The sequence below is a fragment of the Metarhizium album genome (assembly GCF_000804445.1).
Source record: "Metarhizium album ARSEF 1941 chromosome Unknown scaffold_3, whole genome shotgun sequence".
NCBI lineage: Eukaryota > Fungi > Ascomycota > Sordariomycetes > Hypocreales > Clavicipitaceae > Metarhizium > Metarhizium album.
In genome coordinates, this window is record NW_024467577.1 from 138,641 (window position 1) to 158,810 (window position 20,170).

At 55.8% G+C, this 20,170-nt stretch overlaps 8 protein-coding genes across 8 annotated transcripts; 4 read left to right on the forward strand and 4 right to left on the reverse strand.

The window, feature by feature from the left end:
* Positions 1 to 256: 256 nt before the first annotated feature.
* Positions 257 to 1,503, forward strand: MAM_01814 (RNA recognition motif family protein; the record flags this gene model as incomplete). The annotated part of the gene is made up of 2 exons (XM_040820613.1): positions 257 to 520; positions 619 to 1,503. The coding sequence occupies 2 exons, from the start codon at positions 257 to 259 to the stop codon at positions 1,501 to 1,503; spliced, it is 1,149 nt and encodes a 382-aa protein (XP_040680956.1).
* Positions 1,504 to 1,694: 191 nt separating this feature from the next.
* Positions 1,695 to 2,713, reverse strand: MAM_01815 (uncharacterized protein; the record flags this gene model as incomplete). The annotated part of the gene is made up of 2 exons (XM_040820614.1): positions 1,695 to 1,777; positions 1,888 to 2,713. The coding sequence occupies 2 exons, from the start codon at positions 2,711 to 2,713 to the stop codon at positions 1,695 to 1,697; spliced, it is 909 nt and encodes a 302-aa protein (XP_040680957.1).
* Positions 2,714 to 4,074: 1,361 nt separating this feature from the next.
* MAM_01816 (uncharacterized protein) lies at positions 4,075 to 6,672 on the forward strand (the record flags this gene model as incomplete). Its single annotated transcript, XM_040820615.1, has 1 exon — positions 4,075 to 6,672. One exon carries the CDS (start codon positions 4,075 to 4,077, stop codon positions 6,670 to 6,672), a length of 2,598 nt encoding a protein of 865 aa, XP_040680958.1.
* A 687-nt stretch (positions 6,673 to 7,359) lies between these two features.
* MAM_01817 (endosomal P24B protein) lies at positions 7,360 to 8,206 on the reverse strand (the record flags this gene model as incomplete). Its single annotated transcript, XM_040820616.1, has 3 exons — positions 7,360 to 7,565; positions 7,659 to 7,866; positions 8,003 to 8,206. 3 exons carry the CDS (start codon positions 8,204 to 8,206, stop codon positions 7,360 to 7,362), a joined length of 618 nt encoding a protein of 205 aa, XP_040680959.1.
* A 1,974-nt stretch (positions 8,207 to 10,180) lies between these two features.
* Positions 10,181 to 11,006, forward strand: MAM_01818 (ADP-ribosylation factor 1; the record flags this gene model as incomplete). The annotated part of the gene is made up of 4 exons (XM_040820617.1): positions 10,181 to 10,328; positions 10,458 to 10,702; positions 10,768 to 10,833; positions 10,917 to 11,006. The coding sequence occupies 4 exons, from the start codon at positions 10,181 to 10,183 to the stop codon at positions 11,004 to 11,006; spliced, it is 549 nt and encodes a 182-aa protein (XP_040680960.1).
* Positions 11,007 to 12,105: 1,099 nt separating this feature from the next.
* Positions 12,106 to 14,280, reverse strand: MAM_01819 (heat shock protein 78; the record flags this gene model as incomplete). The annotated part of the gene is made up of 1 exon (XM_040820618.1): positions 12,106 to 14,280. The coding sequence occupies one exon, from the start codon at positions 14,278 to 14,280 to the stop codon at positions 12,106 to 12,108; it is 2,175 nt and encodes a 724-aa protein (XP_040680961.1).
* A 701-nt stretch (positions 14,281 to 14,981) lies between these two features.
* MAM_01820 (Ribosomal protein L6E) lies at positions 14,982 to 16,103 on the forward strand (the record flags this gene model as incomplete). The annotated part of the gene is made up of 3 exons (XM_040820619.1): positions 14,982 to 15,095; positions 15,488 to 15,823; positions 15,951 to 16,103. 3 exons carry the CDS (start codon positions 14,982 to 14,984, stop codon positions 16,101 to 16,103), a joined length of 603 nt encoding a protein of 200 aa, XP_040680962.1.
* Positions 16,104 to 16,748: 645 nt separating this feature from the next.
* On the reverse strand, positions 16,749 to 18,991 carry MAM_01821 (Peptidase M49, dipeptidyl-peptidase III; the record flags this gene model as incomplete). Its single annotated transcript, XM_040820620.1, has 3 exons — positions 16,749 to 17,521; positions 17,584 to 18,809; positions 18,867 to 18,991. 3 exons carry the CDS (start codon positions 18,989 to 18,991, stop codon positions 16,749 to 16,751), a joined length of 2,124 nt encoding a protein of 707 aa, XP_040680963.1.
* Positions 18,992 to 20,170: the final 1,179 nt, after the last annotated feature.

Sequence of the window (20,170 nt, forward strand, 5' to 3'; positions counted from 1 at the left end):
TACTGTTTTCAAGCTTATTGAGCCGGCGTTTCCAAATGACAAAAGAGTCAATATTTCTCCAATCGCTCCGAGTCTCTGACTGCGTCCCAGCAAGCAACGGTGATTGCCCATCCCAAGTGGCCCCACGCGCGACTCGTGGGTCTGGACGTCCAAGGGCAAACGGCCAGGTCATGGGAAGGGAAGGCTGGCAGAACAGTTCTCAGATCTCTTCTCAACGCCTCCAACCTCTGTCAATTGCGAGGGGACAGCAGCGAAAATGGATCTGCCATTCCCCACCGACGTCCGAGAATTCGACGGCGACGACCGGATATCGTTTTCACGCCTCGACAACAAGTTCATCGCCGTTCACGACGACGGCACCGAGTTCGAGTTTGATACGGATCTGAAGCGATGGGTGCCCGCGGAGGAGGAATCCCCAGACCACGGGCAGCACGGCCACGCACAGGAACAGGACTCGTCGACGCGAGCATCACAAGCCGGCACGAGGAAGAGGGGGCTCGAGGCGGACAACGGGTCCAAGGTACAGCCCTCGTCGCCTCCCAACACCGCAGCCGTCACGGGCTGCCGTCTGCGATGGCGAACGGCACGGGTGGTAGGCTAACAGTCGCGCGTCACCAGGGAAGCAGCCAGACACCACCGTCACGCCCGAACAAGAAGCAAAAAGCGCCCCCGCGGCCGCGCGAGAATACGGCCGTCTACGTGACGGGCTTGCCGCTTGACGCAACCGTGTCCGAAGTCCACGATTTGTTCTCGCGCAAGGCAGGCGTCATTGCTGAGGAGATTGACAGCGGCGCGCCCAGGATCAAGTTGTACTCGGACGAGTCGGGCAACTTCAAGGGCGACGCATTGATCGTCTTCTTCAAACCGCAAAGCGTAGAAATGGCAATCATGCTGCTGGACGACACGGATTTCCGCGTGACCGCCACGGGGACGCGAGAGGGCAGAATGCGCGTCCAGGCCGCGGATTCAAGTTACAAAAAAGTCCGATACGAAGAGGACGGAACGCCAGGCGGCGGCAACAACAACAACAACAACGGCAGCGGGCAGGAAGACAAGCGGCCGCCGAGAAGCGATCGCGACCGCCAAAAGATTATCAAGAAGACGCAAAAACTGGACGCAAAGCTGGCAGACTGGGACGACGACGACGACGCTTACCCGGCCACGGCGCAGTCCAGTTCAAAGAGGGACAAGACGGTTATCCTGCGCCGCATGTTTACGCTCGAGGAGTTGGACGAGGACCCGGCTGCCTTGTTGGAGATTAAGGAGGATATCCGAGATGAGTGTGCCAAGTTGGGCACGGTGACGAGTGTCGTCCTGTATGACCAGGAAGTGGATGGTGTTGTCTCCGTGAGGTTCAAGGATGCAGATTCGGCCGCGGCGTGTATCAGGCTCATGCATGGGAGGAGCTTTGATGGGCGCGTGGTGGAGGCGTCCCTCAAGACGGGCAGGGAGAAATTCAAAAAGTCTGACACGGACACGAGCCAGGACCGCGATTCGGATTAGGGACGGGCAGCCTCCACGAGAGATGAGGGTGCGCGCCGCGCGTTAGTAGCATCGTTAGATTTGAGATGCAAAAAGCAGATACCCTCGAAATATGTACATTGTGCAAATGCGACGAACGGCCCCCTGCTGAAAACTGTCAGCAAGAAACCGTGCCCGTTTCTCCTCCTGCCCCTGTGCGCCGTGGGATACAACTAAGACAGCGAGGCCTTCTCCTCCGAAATGTACCAGATGGCCGCTTCGATGATTCTATAGACGACTTGCAGCTCATGCTCATCTATGGATGACGCGTTAGCGGTGTGCGGAGATGTTGTGCCATCTGTTTTTTCGATTGATGGATGGATGGATGGATGGATGGATGGATGGTGGTCAACACATGTCACTCACTCCTCGGAGCATAGATCATGACAAAATTCGCCGCGACGGGCATCTGCAGAAACCAGCGCTTTCTCGCAAGCGGATGCATCTGCCCCCATCCCTTGCCCAGGACCTCGCCGATGTCATCCGGATGCAAACACATGTGCATGGAGTGATCCGAGTCGTGGACGTGGACAATCTCGCCCTGGCAGTTGGTCCGCAGCGCATGTTTCGCAAACAAGGCCAGCCCGTGCTTTTCCACACACGACCTCTCCGTCCCGAACTTGAGGGGACTCCCGTCCCCCAGCTTCACCATTGCCGCGCGCAGCGTCTGGTAGCCATTCCGAGCGCCGTGCTGGTCCAACTGTCGCTGGGGAGCGATGCCCACGACTCGCGGCCGTGGGCCGGGGCGGTAGGGCAGGTTCTGGGAGCGCAGCACGCCCGAGGCCGAGGCATGGTTGACGGCGAGGTGGGCCGGCGGCGTGAAGGGATCGCGGAGAGCCCAGAGGCGCCACCACGATATCTGCAGGTAGCCGTAGAAGGTGTGGGGCGTGCCCCCGGGGCCGAGGTTGAGGAAGTTTTCGTAGTCGTTGTGGACGAGCACGAGGAGGGGCGCCGCGAGAATGAGACACTGGGTGAGGGTCGATCCCAGCCAGTGGATTGATACGAGGAGGGAGGCGGAGAGGGTGAAGATGCTGAAGCCCGTGAGCGTGACTGATATCGGTTTCTGGTGCAGTCGACTCAATGGCGATGGCGAAGACGCGAGCGGTGGAGGAGGAGGAGGAGAGGATGGCAGACTTGTGACGTCTTGTTCGGGGGGCAGAGTAGACGTGGTTGACGCAATTGTGACGGACATGTTGCTCGGGATGTCGGCAGAGATGCTGATGGCGAGCGGTGACGATTTCAGCCCAGCGGGCTACACATTCGAAATGACGTACCGAGCTCTCGCGACTCCATCTCAACGAGGGTCAACGGTGTCCCTGGAATCGGAAGTCAGGAGTCAGGACCTATCTCGCTCTTATAACTGATGTGCCACCACCCGCGCATCATCTGGCAGCTCCCAAAGCCACCTTGCTCAGTCTGACACATCCTTCGGCATCGGACCATGAACGGAGTAGTCCCACGCCCTTGCCCTCCGTGATAGGCCGTCTGCAGGAGAGGTTTCACCGTGCTCCTCGCGTGACTGGTTGTTGGCAGCTGCATCGTCGCCGTGGCCATCAAATTGATCCATGCGAGTATTGAGCCAGACGGGGACTAGCCACCACGTTACACCCCGCGCTGAGTTTACCCGTAGCGCCCTGTGAGTAGTCTCGACCAGTGAAGGGGGCTGTGTTGCGGTATCTGTCCAGCCACGGCGTCGGGTTGCCGATGGTGGTTGAGTTTGGGGGGTTTGGGTTTTGGGCTGGCGGTTCAGCTTCTTGGTCGAGAGTCGAGCGTCCAGACGCCGGAGTCGAGACCCCATGCTCTGACATGTCATCCGCCGGCGGTGGCCTCTGTTGGGCGAGGCTCAGCCAGCCATTTGTCCGTGCCAACTTTCTGTGCACTCTTGTGTCGTCAAATCGACCTCACAGGTAACCAAAACCATACATACGCCAGGCCTTTGGGCCCCGGCACCCAACACGGTGCAGCGTGCAGTGTGCGTGGTGATGTGTTGTCCTCGGTACCGAATACTTGGAAGCCGAAGCTCGTCTTCCCGCCCCGTACATGACCTGGCGAGCGAAGCCGTCGGCGTGCGAATTGGCGGCTGTGATGTGAGTGGGCGAGCGGAGAGGAGGCATCAATCGATGGCTCATCACCTCGTTGCTCGGCAACCACCTCGCATCCCCTGCTAAACGGCACAACCCAATCCACAGCCGACAGCCGACAACTGAGCAAGTTGTGACCCCGGCTGGACGCAGACGTCGTTTTTCTGTAGAAATTTCCTCTTCTTGTTGCATGACGAACCATTCTACACCGTCGTTTCCTTGCCATTTTAATCCACGACGTGACGGGCAGTAGACACGATCGACTTGCAGCATTCCAGCATCAACACGTGGGTGACAACATCCGCCCGCCCAAGTTTACTTTGCCGCATACCTTGGGCGCTACCAATTGAGACCCCTTTCCGCACGGCCAAAAATCAAAGGTCCACAGCAGGTCCGTTGCTCTCGCTTCTCGTGAGATTGCCATGTATGCAAATAATAACGACGACACGTAGCCGGCTTGGCCACCGCGCTCATGGGGCTGCTCTCCAACCCCTTCCGGTCCCGCGAACCGCGGCTGCCAGTATACGAAAATCTAGCATCTCCGACCAAAGAGCGTGCCTCTGACGACGAATACGACTACTCAGACGACGAGTCTGACGGATCATACCGCTCAGAGTCTGCACCATCATCCAGTTCGAGGAACGTATCCGCCTCTGCGCCCAGCGGGCTGTTGCTGCTGCCAAAACGGAAACTGCCTCGACAGCCTCCCAAGAATGGGTGCTCACGGTTATACCCCTACAGACTACCGACAAAAATCACCCGGTGGGTGCTCATCGGCATCGTCGGCACCCTTGTTCTCATGCTGCTCAGTCTCGTGCGCGCGAGCCAGGTTGAGAATTGGAAAGTGGCAAATGGGCGCGTCAAGACGCCGCCGCCGCCGCCCCCGGTGTGGGAGAGTTTCCCGTTCCTGGAGAGATATTACGGTGGCATCCGTACTTTGAGGCCGCTCAACGAGAGTCAACCGTCTTATCCGGCGACGAGTGAGCACGCGGTCCCGTCGACCTCGGAGGCTGAATCGGCCGGTGCCAAGACGGTTCGGAATGCGGTTGACGGGCGGCTGCCCCGTAGCTCGTCGTGGGAGACGTATCCTGCTGCCAAGAGGGAGGCTGGCATTCAGGAATGTTTCGTCGACGCGGCGGGAAAGGTGCGCGTGCCTCCGCTGAGGTACTACAGTGGCCGGACTCGCGGCTTTCCCGGGCACGTGTCGGGATCTTATGAGGCTCTCGGCCTGCCTGAGGATATTTGCTTCGAGAGATATGGCCGGTATGGGCCGTATGGCTTTGGGTACTCCCGACGAATGGGCGGCCTGAGTACCGGCGAGCACGGCGAGAAGGAGGGCCACGACGCCGTGTGGGAAAAGACACCGCGCGTCGACTACCGATCTGTGGACTGGGCTGATGTGCAGCGTCGATGCTACGAGGCCAACATCGGACGGTACAAGGCCCTGCCGCCCGCGACGCCGGCCCCTCGTGGGTTTTATATCGGGCGAGCCGGCGCCGAGAGCATCGCGGCTCGTCGATCCGAGGAGGACACCACCGCGACGAGCGCCAACACTACTCGAGGGGCTGGGGGGGAGGAGCCCGCGGCCGACGGGGCCTCTTCCGGGAGCGCCGAGGGCGGCGTCAGCGCGCGGAATGTCGCCAGGACGGCCGTCGTCGTCCGGTGCTGGGACTCGTACCTCTTCCGCGAGGACGACGTCGCCCACCTCCGCTCCGTGATTGCCGAGCTGTCCATGGGGTCCGGCGGCAGATATGACGTCCACCTCCTCGTCCAGGTCAAGGAGGACGGCAAGCACCCCGTCTTGGCCGACCACGAAGCCTACCAGCAGCGAGTCAAGGAGGCCATCCCGAGGGAGTTCCAGGGCCTCGTGACGCTCTGGACGGAAACCCAGATGCTGGCCGTCTATCAGGGCATGTACGATCTGTGGACGCGCGGGCCGGTTCTGCCGGTCCACGGCGTCTACCGAGGGCACTCCATGGCCATGCAGCACTTTGCCTACCAGCACCCCGAGTACGACTACTTCTGGCAGTGGGAAATGGACGTCCGCTACACGGGCCACTACTACGACCTGGTGACCAAGCTCGAGGAATGGGCCAAGGCACAGCCCAGAAAGGGGCTCTGGGAACGCAACTCGCGCTTCTACCTCCCCAGCGCCCACGGCACCTGGGACGACTTTTCGCAGATGTCCCGCGTGCACAGCGAGATGGGCACCGCCGCCGCCGACAACGTCTGGAGCAAGATGCCGGGCGAAAAGACAAGGACGCCCGCCGCGGACGCGACGGTCCCCAAGAGCTCCCGGATGGTCTGGGGTCCCGTCCGCCCGGCCGAGGAACAGGACTGGTTCGAGGCCCAAGACGACCCCGTGGCCCCGACCACGTACGAGGCCGACAAGTACAGCTGGGGCGTCGGCGAAGAAGCAGACTACATCTCGCTGAACCCCATCTTCGACCCCGAGGGCACGACGTGGGCCCTCAAGGACGACATCACGGGCTACAACCGCTCGCGGCCGCTGCCGCCGCGCCGCGCCGCCATCATCACCACGTCCCGCATGTCGCGGCGGCTTCTCGTCAAGATGCACCGCATGACGGCCTTCAAGAAGCAGTTTGCCTTTCCCGAGATGTGGCCCGCCACCGTCGCCCTCCAGCACGGCTACAAGGCCGTCTACGCGCCGCACCCCATGTACGTCGACCGCAGGTGGCCCGTCGAGTACATGGCGCAGACGTACAACGGCGGGCGGGACGCGTCCAGCGGCGGCTCGAGAACCAGCGTCTTTGGCGAGCGCGAGCACAACCTCAAGGGCCTCAGCTGGTTCTACAACTCGGGCTTTGCGCCCAACCTGTACAGGAGATGGCTCGGCCTCAAGGTGAACAATGACGGCGGCGAGGACTTTGAGCAGACCCTGGACGAGACCAAGCAGGGTTCGGGCGTCGGCAATATGCGTGGCGGCGAGGGGAGGATGTGCGTCCCGGCCATGTTGCTGCATCCTGTCAAGGACGTCGAGCTGCCGGTTGAGGCGCCTCCCGATGAGGACAGTGAGAGTGAGAGCGTCGCGTCGGATCCCGCGGCGTGATTTGGACGTGTCTCTGATGTTTTGCGTGTGCCTTGCTTTTTCTGTTCTAGACGCAATGGTGTACAGGGCTACGGGAATGGAATGGCTTTCTGGGGAGGGACTACAGTCTACGGGCATTGCGGCTGGGCCCATGCACGATGTCGTGCCGCGTAGAGCATTTACATTGCATGTGCGCACATGTGCATATGGATGCAGCAAAGCCGGTCGCGTATTTGCGGTGCGGCCATGGAATGCATTGATGAGCATGGAGTAGAGAGAGACTAGAGCCTCGTCCCGCGACGTGACCTTGGCAGTCGTGGTCACGACGAGGAAATGTTGCCTGTCTGAGAATTCATTGAGGCTTGGGGTGAATTAGCCCGCTTGCTGTGCCTTCTCCATTCATAACAGGAGGTAATCAACACCGATTAATTACAGCCTACATCTTACATTTTGGCCCCCTTCCTCTGAAACTCGTGGACACGCTCGCGCTTCTCATCATCCAAGGGTTCCCCCAAGACCATTCGCGTCGAGGCCAGTCGTTGCTCGCCAAAGGCAAGCAGCTTCGTCTTGACAACTGCCCCAAAACTCTAAACGGTTGGGGGACCAGGCTGGTTTTGCCGTGGCCAAGTGCTTGTCACGCTTCGTTCCCCGCGCATAGGATCGAATGATCAAGTTCAGAGTGCCGCCTAAGCTTTGTCAAACCCCCCTCTATACGACACGCTTGACCTCGAAGAAGCGGCGCAGCCACCAGACCTGGAAAAGAGACTCGCCGAGGACGACTCCCATGACGAACAGGTTCCACCACTTGACACGGGCGTTGGTGCTCTCGGCGGTGTTGCGGTGGGTGCGCTCTCGCATGACAATGTATTCCTGCTCGTCCTTCACTTGGGCAAGGAGCTCGGCCAATTTACGGACTGCGATTGGCACAGTTAGCTTTGCTTTCCTGGCAAGGCCCGGAGCGAATTGAGAGATTGCTGTTGCTGTTGTTGTTGCAGGGTATTTATTACCTTCGGCCTCGATAGGGTCAGAGGGCATTTCGGATTCGCTGACATAGACGACCCCGTGTACGTTGAAGGAAACTTCTTTGGTGTTGGCTCCCCAATGCTGATTACCGAAGCAGTATGTGTATTTGCCGTCGTGGTGAGCAGTGAAGGAGTGGTCGCCGGCAGAGACGGACTTTTCGTTGACCTCGTAGCTGCCGCTGGGGTTTAAAATCTACCAGGCAGTCATTGTTAGAGAGGGATATTAAATAAACAAACTGAGGCACGATGATGATATCTCATGACAGCAACCCCCCCTTGGCATATGATGGTGGGGATAACATAGCAATCGGGGTCGGCCAAGCTCATACCCAAAAGTCAATGTCGAGGTTGCCGGCGCTGCCGAATTCCCGATCACCAGTCTGGAAGGTGACTGTCATTTTGTCGTCGCGATGCAGGCTCTCGTGGAAGCACTCAATACCGTGGGCGGGCAGCACAATGTTGTGGGCGCTGGCGACCCGGAAGGCCACCGTTGCCACAGCGAACAATGACCTCGCAGCCAAGGACCGATGCATTTTCAATTCGAGTCGACGTAAACAACCCCGGAAATTGACAAACTTTTGTCTTTGCGCTGCGTTGCCTGCGGGGCGCGGCCAAGTGAAGCAGGCAGAAGTCGAGTAACTGTGAAGGTAAAGGTGAAGCTGAAGCTGAACCTTTTCGCTGACGACAGGAATTATGAGTTGAGAGATATGTACGGAGTACCCGGTACTTCTGAGGAGCGGATGTTGGCACGAGGTCTGGCACACAGAGCATACAGGCGCATGTACCCCGTACTGCAGACGTTGCTGCCATGGCTGGTCGGGCGGGACGACGAAGTGGAAGTGGGACCGCGAGCTCAGACTCTGAGTGGTTCTTCACCTGTGGCCAGATGCAAGGGCCCCTCCCCCCTTTGGCTCGCACTGAGTTTGCTCGACTCAGGAGACTTCCAGGAGACATGAGCTTATTATTGTTGAACATGGAGCCTCGGGAGCCTCCACGGATCAATAACTTTTCCCGAAATTCGGGAGGCATCCACAGAGCACACAGTGTATGCACGAGTCGATTGCGAGCTGTGCCACTGTATGCTGACTTTGCACAGACTCCGTCGTCGGCAAACAAGCAGGGACCGACAGGACCCGACGTCTGGAAGCCAGGGCCGGAGAGTCTAGCAGGTGCACTGGTTTTTCCGGGCGGTGCGCAGCCCTGAGCTCAGTGCCACCAGTGGACATGCCGGGTCAAGGGATACACCAACGCGAGGATATTCGACGTTGCCGGCACCGAGCATGCTTGCATCAACAGGACGTGGAGTATTTTGTTTTGTACCTGGGCCCCTCGGCTGTGCTTCTCCATCGCGCGAGCACGGAGCCTTCAGGTGCTTGATTGCCTAAAGTAGGCAGTGAACCAGAGGGGCCGCAAGCTGGGGACGAGCCAAACCAAAAAGTACGGAGTAAATGAGCAGTAAATACAGAGGTGCCGTGCAAGAGGAAGCGACGAACCTACTTGAGTGCTTACTCCAGTACGGAGTACTCAGTACCTGTACTCGGTACAAAGACGTCCTGTGTGCCCTGTAGCTTACTAAAGTCAGTACTCTGTAGGCGCCGATGCCATCACATGTCTGGTGCAGCGTGCGTCCGCCCACAAAGTTGCAATGGGCCTTCCGCCGCCCGGCTCAGCGCAGGCGCTGCGCTACACACTGCGCTGCTCTGCAAGCCTCTGCTCTTCACCGACATGGAACCCGGCCAAAAATTATCCTGCCCACGAGAACTCTCCTTCTCCTGTCCCACTCCTGCACGCCCACTCTCCAAAGCATCCGGCGATCCGTCATCCGTCGACCAAAGAGTAAGTCGTCTCTGCCCGCGCGCCCTCGCCATCGCCCGCGCGCCCTCGCCTCTACCCGCTGTGCAGTCGAGCCCAAAAGGAATTGACTTGGGGGTGCTTTCTGCCCCGTCGCCGTGGCCGCCGCCCCGACCTCTGTCGTGCAGGTCCTTGACGAGTCTCGAGTCGCTCAAGTCACTCGAGTCACTCACTCGCTCATTCACACACAGCCCAAGTTGGGCCGCACAGTGTGTGTGAACGGGACCCCCACCCGTGGAAATGCGGCAGCCTATCCCTGGACTCCCTGGACATGTGTCCTCTGTCTGCGCACGAGTACCGAGTATATCCAAGTCGTAACTCGCAACCCCAAGACGCAGCTGTTGACTTACCGACGAGCCACAAGTCGGCCATTTCCACTCAGTCCTGCATCGACCTTGTTCTCGTCATCCCAACTTTTTTTCCTCCTTCTTCCCCCGTCATCTTCTGTTCTCCTGCCCGCCGACCTCGAGCCCACATCGGGGAAAAAAAATCAAACCCTCCCTGGCTGGTTGGCTTACTTTTACGCGTGGCAATTAGGACACATAGATATCTCGCTCCGTCGCGCGGTCGATCCCTTTTTCCTCCTTTCCCACACAACCAACCACCAGCGCCACGGATAATACGACTCCCCGGCATTATCGCCCCAAGTCGCAATCATGGGTCTCACCTTTTCTAAGCTTTTCGACAAATTGTGGGGTAAGAAGGAGATGAGAATTCTGATGGTTGGTCTTGATGCTGCCGGTAAAACCACCATTCTCTACAAGCTTAAGCTTGGCGAAATCGTCACCACGATTCCTACCATCGGTATGATTCCCCGACCGCTCTTGGTACTGACTGTCGTATCAATTACTCTCCGCCGCTACCCCCCTCTTCTGGCGTCCCATCGGACTGCCCCCGCCACGCTGCCCTACTAATAACGCCCCCGTTTTCTAGGCTTCAACGTCGAGACTGTCGAGTACAAGAACATTCAGTTCACCGTGTGGGACGTCGGTGGTCAGGACAAGATCCGTCCCCTATGGAGGCATTACTTCCAGAACACTCAGGGTATCATCTTCGTCGTCGACAGCAACGATCGTGACCGTGTCGTTGAGGCCCGCGAGGAACTCCAGCGCATGCTCAACGAGGATGAATTGCGAGATGCCATCCTGTTGGTCTTTGCCAACAAACAGGATCTTCCTGTAAGTTTATTAGCCTGATGCGTTGCTTGCCTCACGCGTCAATTCAGCCAATTAACTCGTCCTAGAACGCCATGAACGCTGCCGAGATCACCGACAAGCTTGGTCTTCACAGCCTGCGGCAACGCGCCTGGGTACGTTCACAAAGCAAACCCATCCCCCTCCCCTCCCTCCAGCCGGGGCTCCTAACCTGCTCACTAATCTTGGCGTTCAACAGTACATCCAGTCTACATGCGCCACGTCTGGTGACGGTCTGTACGAGGGTCTGGAGTGGCTCGCCAAAACCCTCCGCAGCGCCGGCCAGTAGACATCACCCGCGAGAAGCCCTTGGTCAACTCCCGCTTTCTCATTCGTACCCCTTCAAATCTCGTACTCTCTGCAATACCGGACTTCGTTATAGTGAGGTTTTGGCTGTAATTTGAAAAGCTATCGATCAACCAATCGAGTCAGAATTTAGTCCATTATTCATCCTTCGTCCCTGTCCGACCTGGACTATTGTCTCTTTTTCAGGTGTTGTCGTGAGGCACATATACATGTTGAGCCTTCCAAATGCAGCCTGTCAGGGGATTATGCTACAGTGGCTGTGGATGTTTGGTTGAATACGTCGGGTATGAACCAAGAGGACGCGGAAATGTCCGGGCTCGCTGGGTCAAACGGTCTACCGGATCCAGGTTCCCGGCGGCATACACGACGAATATTTGACGACGGCTTTGGATGTACTGGATGGTTGAGGGGAATTCGGCATGGAAAGAGGGCGTTTATGTGCAAGGCAAAGATTGTTTTTACGCTGTTATGTTTTAGTCTCGGCTTGACTTGCTCTTTGTCTCTCGTCGTCTGTCTTTTCTCTTCATTGCGCTAGATTAGCGGCGTTGGGTTCGTTACGCAGGCCTCCCGGCCGGGAAAGGATTCGTAGCGGAGTGACAGGGATGAATGAGCTTGGGGGGATGAGCACAGAACAAAAAGATTTGGTTTTTCTCTTTTTTTCCCCCTAAGTATGGTACATCTTGTCCCCTTCGATTGGTCCGTTTCCATGGCTCCCATGTGTTTTGACTCTCCGGTCTTGGGTTCGTTTTTGACGGGTGGCGGAAAGGGAATGAGTGACAACAGAGTACATGCGATGATTACATTGGGGAATGGAAAGGGAAAGCCTTTCTATGTTCGTCATGTCCGAAATTTTTTAAGTGAACTATTTCCTTCCATGTGTTAGATACATGAGTATATGTGTTTTTGATCATTTCTTCAGTATAAACCCGTGCGTATCAATCCACTGAGAGGAGTACAACAACAAAAAAACACGTAGCAAGTCACCGCTAGACGACCCTCAAAATCAACTGCTCTAAATGCAGAACCCGAGACTCCCCTTTCCCCCGGTGATGTAGACATACATTACATTACAGGACGTTGTATTACACTGCCGTCTCGGAAGTATTAAACACCTGCAGGCCCGAGCCATCCTTTTTGATCTCCACCTCGGCAGTCTGTCCCATCTTCAGCTGGCCACGGATGATCTTATCGGCGAGCCCGTTGCCGATTTCGTTGGTGATCAGCCGGTTCAGCGGCCTTGCGCCAAACTTGGGATCGTATCCGCGGCTGGCGAGCCAGTCCTTGACCGTGTCCGGAACGACGAGCTTGATTCGCCGGTCATCCAGACGCTGCTGCAGCTCCTTGAGGCGAATGTCTACAATCTCCCTGATGGCGGATTGCGCGAGGCGCTTGAAGATGATGAAGGAGTCGATGCGGTTGAGGAATTCGGGCGGGTATGCTTGAGCCACGACGTCCATGACGGCCTTGCGGACGGAGGGGTCGATCTCTCCGTCGGGACTCTCCCTGTACGGGTGGAGTTGGTTCTGCCCGACGAGGATGTCGGCCCCGAGATTGGACGTCAGCACAATGATTGTGTTTTTGAAATCGACCTTGTGGCCCTGCGCGTCGGTGAGGTACCCCTCGTCGAGGACCTGCAGGAGCAGCGCCGAGATGTCGCGGTGTGCTTTTTCGAATTCGTCAAAGAGCAGCACGGCGTAGGGCTTGCGACGCACAGCCTCGGTGAGCTGGCCGGCATCCTCGTAGCCTACGTAGCCCGAGGGGGCGCCGATGAGACGCGATATGGTGTGTTTTTCTTGGAACTCGGACATGTCGAAACGGACGACTGCCGATTCCGTGGAGAAGAGAAAGCCGGCGAGTTTCTTGCACAGCTCCGTCTTGCCGACGCCCGTGGGACCCAGGAAGAAGAAGGACGCGAGAGGCTTGTTCTCGCCGCTGAGGCCGGCACGCTGGAGGCGAACTGCGTCGGCGACGGCTTTGACGGCGTCATCTTGGCCCTTGACGGCCTCGCGCAGCGTGTCTTCCATGTGGACCAGCTTCTCGATGTGGCCTGACGTGAGTTTTGACACGGGAATGCCGGTGATGCGGGATACGACGTTGGCGATGTCGTCGGAGGTGACGGAGTCGTGGATCAGTGTGTCCTCGGACTGGGTCTTTTGGCTCTCCTCGTCCGTTGGGAGTTTCCGCTCGAGGTTTGGGATGACGCCAAATCGGAGCTCAGAGGCGCGAGCAAAGTTGCCCTCGCGCTGTGCTTGCTCCAGGTCAAATCTGGCCTTTTCGAGATCCTCCTGGACCACCTTGACGGATTCAATCTCGTTGCGTTCCTTTTCCCAACGAGCATTGAGCTCGGCGATTTCATCCTGGTAGCCTTTCAAATCCTTTTCAAGCTTTTCTCTGCGTTCCTGGCTCGCGACGTCCTTTTCTTTGCGTAAACTTTCGAGTTCGATCTGGATGGTCATGATCTTGTGATCCAGTCGCATGATGTCTTCGGGCTTCGACTCATGCTGCAGCTTCAAGTGACTGGCTGCTTCGTCCATCAAATCGATTGCCTTGTCTGGCAGGAAACGATCTGTGATGTACCGGTTGGATAATGTTGCAGCCGCGACCAGGGCCCCATCCGTGATGCGCACGCCGTGATGGACTTCGTATTTGTCCTTGATACCACGGAGGATGCTGATGGTATCCTCTACCGAGGGTTCGCTGACAATGATGGGCTGGAACCGACGAGCCAGGGCTACGTCCTTTTCAATTTGTCGATATTCGCTGAGCGTGGTGGCGCCGCAGCATTGTAGCTCGCCTCGAGCCAAGGCAGGTTTTAACAGGTTGGAGGCGTCGATTGAGCCTTCAGCCTTTCCCAGGCCAAGCAACGTGTGCAGCTCATCGATGAAAAGTATCACTCGTCCCTCTGCCTTTTGAACTTCATCTAGGACCTTTTTCAACCGCTCTTCAAAGTCGCCTCTGAATTTGGCACCGGCTATCAGTGAGCCCAGGTCTAGGCTGATGACGCGCTTGTTCGTTATGCTTTCTGGCACGTCTCCCCGGATGATGCGAAGCGCAAGTCCTTCCAGAATAGCAGTCTTCCCTGTACCAGCATTGCCGATCAAGACGGGGTTGTTCTTTGTTCTTCGGGACAAGATTTGAATTGTTCGCTGGATCTCGGCATCTCGTCCAATGACTGGATCAAGTTTGCCGTCTCTGGCTCGAGCTGTGAGATCGATGCCAAACTGCTCCAGTGCCGGCCTTTCCTCTTCGCCTCCCATGTTCATACGATGCGTTCCTCCCGGAGGATGGGGTCTTCCGTTTGCATAGCATCGTGTGGCAATTGTCGGGAGCAACCGGGGGGCTTCCGCGCGAGCACTTCGAGTTGCTGTCAGTCGCAAGACGGGTCGTGAGGATCGAACCGTGGCACCCGCTACTCTCTTAGCCGAAGCTATTAATTGGCGTCTGGCTTGCATAGTTGATCGCATGTAGACTGGTCGGGGTCGGCCTGTCTTGATACAGTCCAAGGAAACAAAATTGTATTGATAATGAGGCAAGAGTTGTGTACATTCGAGCTAGAGCTTCAGATTCGAACAAAACACGACTGGAACCCTTGGTCGAGGAGCTCCCCCGATTCTGGGATCATCGTGACGGCACCACCAGCTTCTCGTATGTTCGACTCGCAACTACCAAACCGTCGCGCCACAAACCGGCCTGGAAGCCCAGCAAAGACCCACAAGAGCATGGTTAGTTACCCTTTATCTTATCATCACGTGCATTTAGCCCCGCTTCCCACAAGTTGGGTAGGAAAAGTTGATCATGCAAGAACTGCCGTAAGCGGTTAGCGCCTGAGGGTTCACAATTTCCTTCCCACAAACTCGCTAGCGGCGTTCACAAAGAATTCTAACATTTCGGGCGAGCATCATCAGACGTGTCTCCCTTTCCTCTCCACAGCCCAACAAGACACAACCCGAGAGTCACCATGTCGGCGAAGCCCACGACCAAGAAGTTCGGGAAGTCGACCCGGGAGGTTCCCGCTCCCGCGGCCAAGGCCCAGAAGTGGTATCCTGCCGACGACGAGAACGAGCCCAAGCAGGTGAGTTTATGGCGATGGCGGTGAAGATGATAATGATGATGGTGATGGTGATTCTGGTGATGGGGTGCGACACCGTGGTGGCCTGTATCCGGTGCAAGCAAGCGCAATCTATGTTTCGGACGATGGAAAAGCGCGCGATAGCAACAACTGCAACACGAACCTACCGTAATGGCGAAATGTGGTCGGTGACCACTTCTCCGACTTCTCATGAACAAGAACGACGAAGACAACAAGCCCATCGAAACTACAGTTCTCAATCGCACCAGAAATTCGGCAATCGATGCATTACAATAGCACAAACGGCCAGCTACCATGATGATTTCATATCCGCACACGCGGTTCAAATGATTGTTGAGACGAGATGGCTAACCAAGCATTGTCAAAACCTCCAGGTTCGCAAAGCAGTCCGTTCCTGGGCTCCCCGAAAGTCCCTTCAGCCTGGTACCGTCCTGATCCTTCTCGCCGGTCGTTTCCGTGGCAAGCGCGTCATCCTTCTCAAGGCCCTCGACCAGGGTGTCCTTCTCATCACGGGCCCCTTCAAGATCAATGGTGTTCCTCTGCGACGAGTCAACTCCCGATATGTCATTGCCACCTCCCAGAAGATCGATGTCTCCGGCCTTGACGCCAAGAAGGTCGAGGATATTGCTCAGCCCAAGTACTTTACTGCCGAGAAGGCCAAGGAGAAGGCTGGTGAGGAGGCCTTTTTCAAGCAGGGAGAGAAGGCTCAGGTATGGTTCCATGTTCTAGTTTTCGCACGGCCCCAAATCAAACATTCTCGCCGTGAGCCAAAGTTCGGTTTGAAGGAACTGGTTCAAGCAATGACGATGGAAGCAAGACTAATTCGATGGCCTGCAGAAGAAGCAGATCAACAGCAGCCGTGCTGCTGATCAGAAGGCCGTCGACAAGCCCCTGATCGCCAATATCAAGAAGGTCGACATGCTCGCCAGCTATCTCTCAAGCTCGTTCAGCTTGCGAAAGGGCGACAAGCCCCACGAGATGGCCTGGTAAACGCCAGCAACAGCGAATTCTGTCTTTAAACCCCAACAAAAAGGATGAGAATTTGTTGCTGAGCTTTACGAGTTGCAGATTACAGCGAAGGGGCCTGGAAGTAGGAGCGTGTGTGGAAGGCCTAGCGCGGTGTGGTATCCAAGGAACGGCATCGTTTTGAACGGTGCGGCAACGGTTTGTAGAAAACGGGAAACGGGTTCTCCGAACACATAGGGCTGGCTTGGCCAATTGCATTTGGAAGTTGACAGGCACCGGTCACATCTTGGCGTCTGTAATCAGGTTTTTTACAGTCAAAAAAAAGGACAAAACCAACGAGCCGAAATGAATCGAGTCCCTCGAGGGCAATCTGGTGAGCCGTGATGATGATCCAAAACAGGGAATTCTCGAATGCCCACGACTACCAGTCTTTGCAGTGATGATGTGCAATCAACATGTACTCCCATCTACACATCCCGAATCACGTAAAGACACAACCCTTCTCCGGTGGAAGCCAGATGGAAGGCAGGACCGGCTTCTACAATTCCTTCATCTAATTTTTCCTCATGTCATTCTGGCACTCTAGTCTACGATGTACCATCAGGATGCAGTATTGTACATTCTTTATCTTCTAATTTGTCCCAACTCCCCGTGCTATCTTGCGTCAAATTACAAATCCCTGTCAACCCAACTCTCGATAATGCCAACTAGACTAGGATCGTAATGCTTGATGGAAACCTTGCCAGAAGCCTCGTCCAAGAACGTGTTAGCCTGAACAAACACCTTACGAGGTTGCTTGTTATCAAGGACAACATTACGGACCTTGGTGCCCCAGAAATCGGGGTCAACCTTGGTCATCTCATTGTAGAACCTGGTACCGGTCTCGACATCAGCGGTAGACTTGTAAACATGAAGTTTTTGCAGATAAGCAGCCACAGCTTCGCGGCCTGCTGTGAGAATCTTGGATCGATCAAGTCGGATGGTTAAATCAGACATGTCGTCCTTAGTATAATGTAGAGCGCAGAAGTTGTCGCCGGCCTCAAGGAAGCACTTGAGAATCGAGAATCGAGCTTGACTATGGGCCTGACCCCATTTCTGGCTTTTTGGGTCCCATAGCTCCGTAGCTGCAAGACCAGCGCGAGCCATAGAGAGATACGACGCATACAAGACATCGCCAGCTTCACCATTCATGTCTGAGCTACCATCCCCAAAACCGAATATTTGAAGAACAGGAAACTCGCAGCTAAGGTGCATAGCAACCAGCTCGGCTCTGCACTCTTCATATGAGGCAGCTACGCTGCCAAAAACGGAACCCCAGGTTTGACCAGGCTTATACCAAGTCGTGATTGGCTTTTTGTTCACAGGGCTGATTGGGGGGTTCTCCTTATCAAAGTTGAATACGCCAGGTGAGGTTTCCTGAAGGAGTTTACCGCATCCGTGGCCTAGAAGGACGAATGAGTCAGCATGAACTTCTCTCTAGCGGTGTAGTTCTTGCATAACTTACCGGTCAACTCGTGGAGACCGACCTGGACTTCAAAGGAAGCGTCACGGTACTTCTTATAAATCTCCAAATCCTCATCACGGATAAAAGGAATCTTCTCATCGGGCGCTTTGGCACTCAAGACGTTGCCCAACGAGACATTTTTGAAACCCTCAGTCTGTCGAATGTCGTCATAGTTGGGGATATTGATACCAGCGGGAATGCCAGATCCAGCAAAAGTCATGACCTCCAATGACGTAAAGTCGGGAGACAAGAATTTGTCCTTTTCGAAGTCCTTACCCCAAGGGAGGAGAGGAATGAGAGTGGGAGCAGCAGCGACAAGTTCTCCAAAGGCACGGGTGCGCTCTAGGTTGACCATGGACGCGAAGCCCTCCCACTCGCCACGTACCCCGGCAGGGTCACGGTACGTCTCTACAAAGCCAATATTGCATTCCACCATGGGACCCTTGTCCTTGATCCAATCTCTCTGGGCGTCTTTGTAGGCTTCAAGAGAACCGCTTTCGAAAGATTTGTGATAGTTGATGTGCATGCTTTTTTGCGTATCGTTGTCGGCATTGTCTGCTGCCTGTTTGATGTAGGCAGCGATGTTCTTCATCTCTTCGGCATGGTCGCCATAAAGAAGTCTGATAGTCTTGCCCTTCAAGGCGCCATCCTCGATCGTGAACTGGGTGTCTTTGCCAATGTCTCCGCCTTCAGCAGGAACGGTCGTGACGACGGAGGCAATAAGGATATCAAATGAGCCGTCAGCATTCTTGCGAAGTCTGTTGTTTTCGGGTAGCAAACCCTTCTTCTCCATCCACGCGGAAACACTCTCGATCTCATCCTTGGTAATGGTGGGAGAATCAGGGTAATAGGTGGTCATATGGCCAGCATCAATGAACCCGAGATGCAGCAGGCCAGGCTTGTCATGGCTGAAAATTCCACCGTTGGTCGCCTCGTAGAACTTGGCCGTCTCGGGAGAAGTTGCAGCAAGGGCAGCAACAGTCTTGTCGCTACACCGAGGAAGGAACTTGGAATCACCAAAGCTTTTGTAATTTCCGTTATTTCCGAGAAACATGGCAGCATACTCCAAGAAACTGGTAATTTCAGCCTCGTCAACGCCAGCCTTATTGGCCAGAGCATCCCAATCACCATCGCAACTCTTATGCAAGGTCAGGATGAGATCGTAAATGGGCTCAGACTCGGGGGAAATTTGCCGAAGGACGATCCTAGTACCAGCAAAGCAGGCTCTGTGTAGGTTCATAAAAGTCAGCGAACTGGTCAATTACGCTGGGGTGCGCACATACTTGCTAATGAAATGAGCATAACGCTTCTGCTTATCATTCAGGGCATCAAAATGCTGCTCGATTTCCAGGCTCACCACCGACGGAGGCTGATCGGCAAGGAAGTGCTTCAGGTCCGCAGAAGCCATGCTGGACGAGAATCGCAGAGAAAAGGACGATGACGAAAACGAGTCTCGGCGGAGAGGCGTAGCGCAACGTAGAGGAGGCGGCCGTCGACAAGATATGGAGATCCTAGAAACGGCTGGTCTCGGAGAGGAAAGCCTTCGCAGAAGCGATGCGAGGGACATGAGGGAGTCGGAGACGGCAGACGCACGTAGCGTGACACCTTGTAAAGGAAAAGGTGCGTATGTACTCGGTACAATAAGTACCAAGCTTGCTTCTAATGTCAAAAGTTCCCCTCCTCGACAGAAGCTTACCTAGGTACTTACGAAGTAAGCAGGTTGCGAGTTTGCTGGCTCGCAATTGGCCTACGTTCTAAAGCAGTACAAGTTGAGGTCAACGCCAACTTGTTAAAAGCTGTACAAGTGACCTCAAGTGCCACCTGTGGCACCGGCGTGCCCGGGTGGCTCCTTCTGTTGGCATGGAGCGCGACTGCTGTCGGGTCACGGCGGGCTACCCTACGGGTTTTCTAGCAGGCTTTTGGGGCGGTGAGCAGCCCCTAAAGGCCCGCCGGGGAGGGTTGGCGCAGGCAATCTTGAAGCCTCGCCCTGCGCCAGTTCTCTGGCTGGCTGTGTCCCAGAACGCCGACCTGCCTCTTGTGCTCTAGGTTAACTGCCTTTCTATTTATTTGACTTGCTATATGTACCAGCACTCGAGGCCCGCAATTTGTGTTAGGAAGGCAAGCACGCGGGCTCAAGAAGGAAGAAGAGTGGCTTGCTCCTGCCTCATCGGTCAACGCATCCACGCGGCAGGCAGCGTGCAATGATTTTCCCATCCAACAATTGTAAACTCCCTTGATAACTCCTTGAACATTCAATGGCAGAGTTCTTTCTCACATCATGTGAATCAAACGACTGCAGTTTCAATACCTGTCTTGGAATTCCTTTCCGCATCGCTGATAGTCAAACTGGGCTGGTCAAGAAACTTCTGTAGCTTCTCCCGCACCATGGTGCTATGATGTAGGGACGCAGATTTCATCAAGTATAGGGGCCAAGGTCCATGGTGTTTAATCCGCATTACAAACGAGGTACTTTTCCATGGGATTTTTTGTTTGACAGAAGGCATACGAGACATTTGTCGCGGTTGCCGTATCACTTTGCTGACAAAACACGGTAGGAAGTACTCGACGTCGCGGCCTCGGTGCTGCA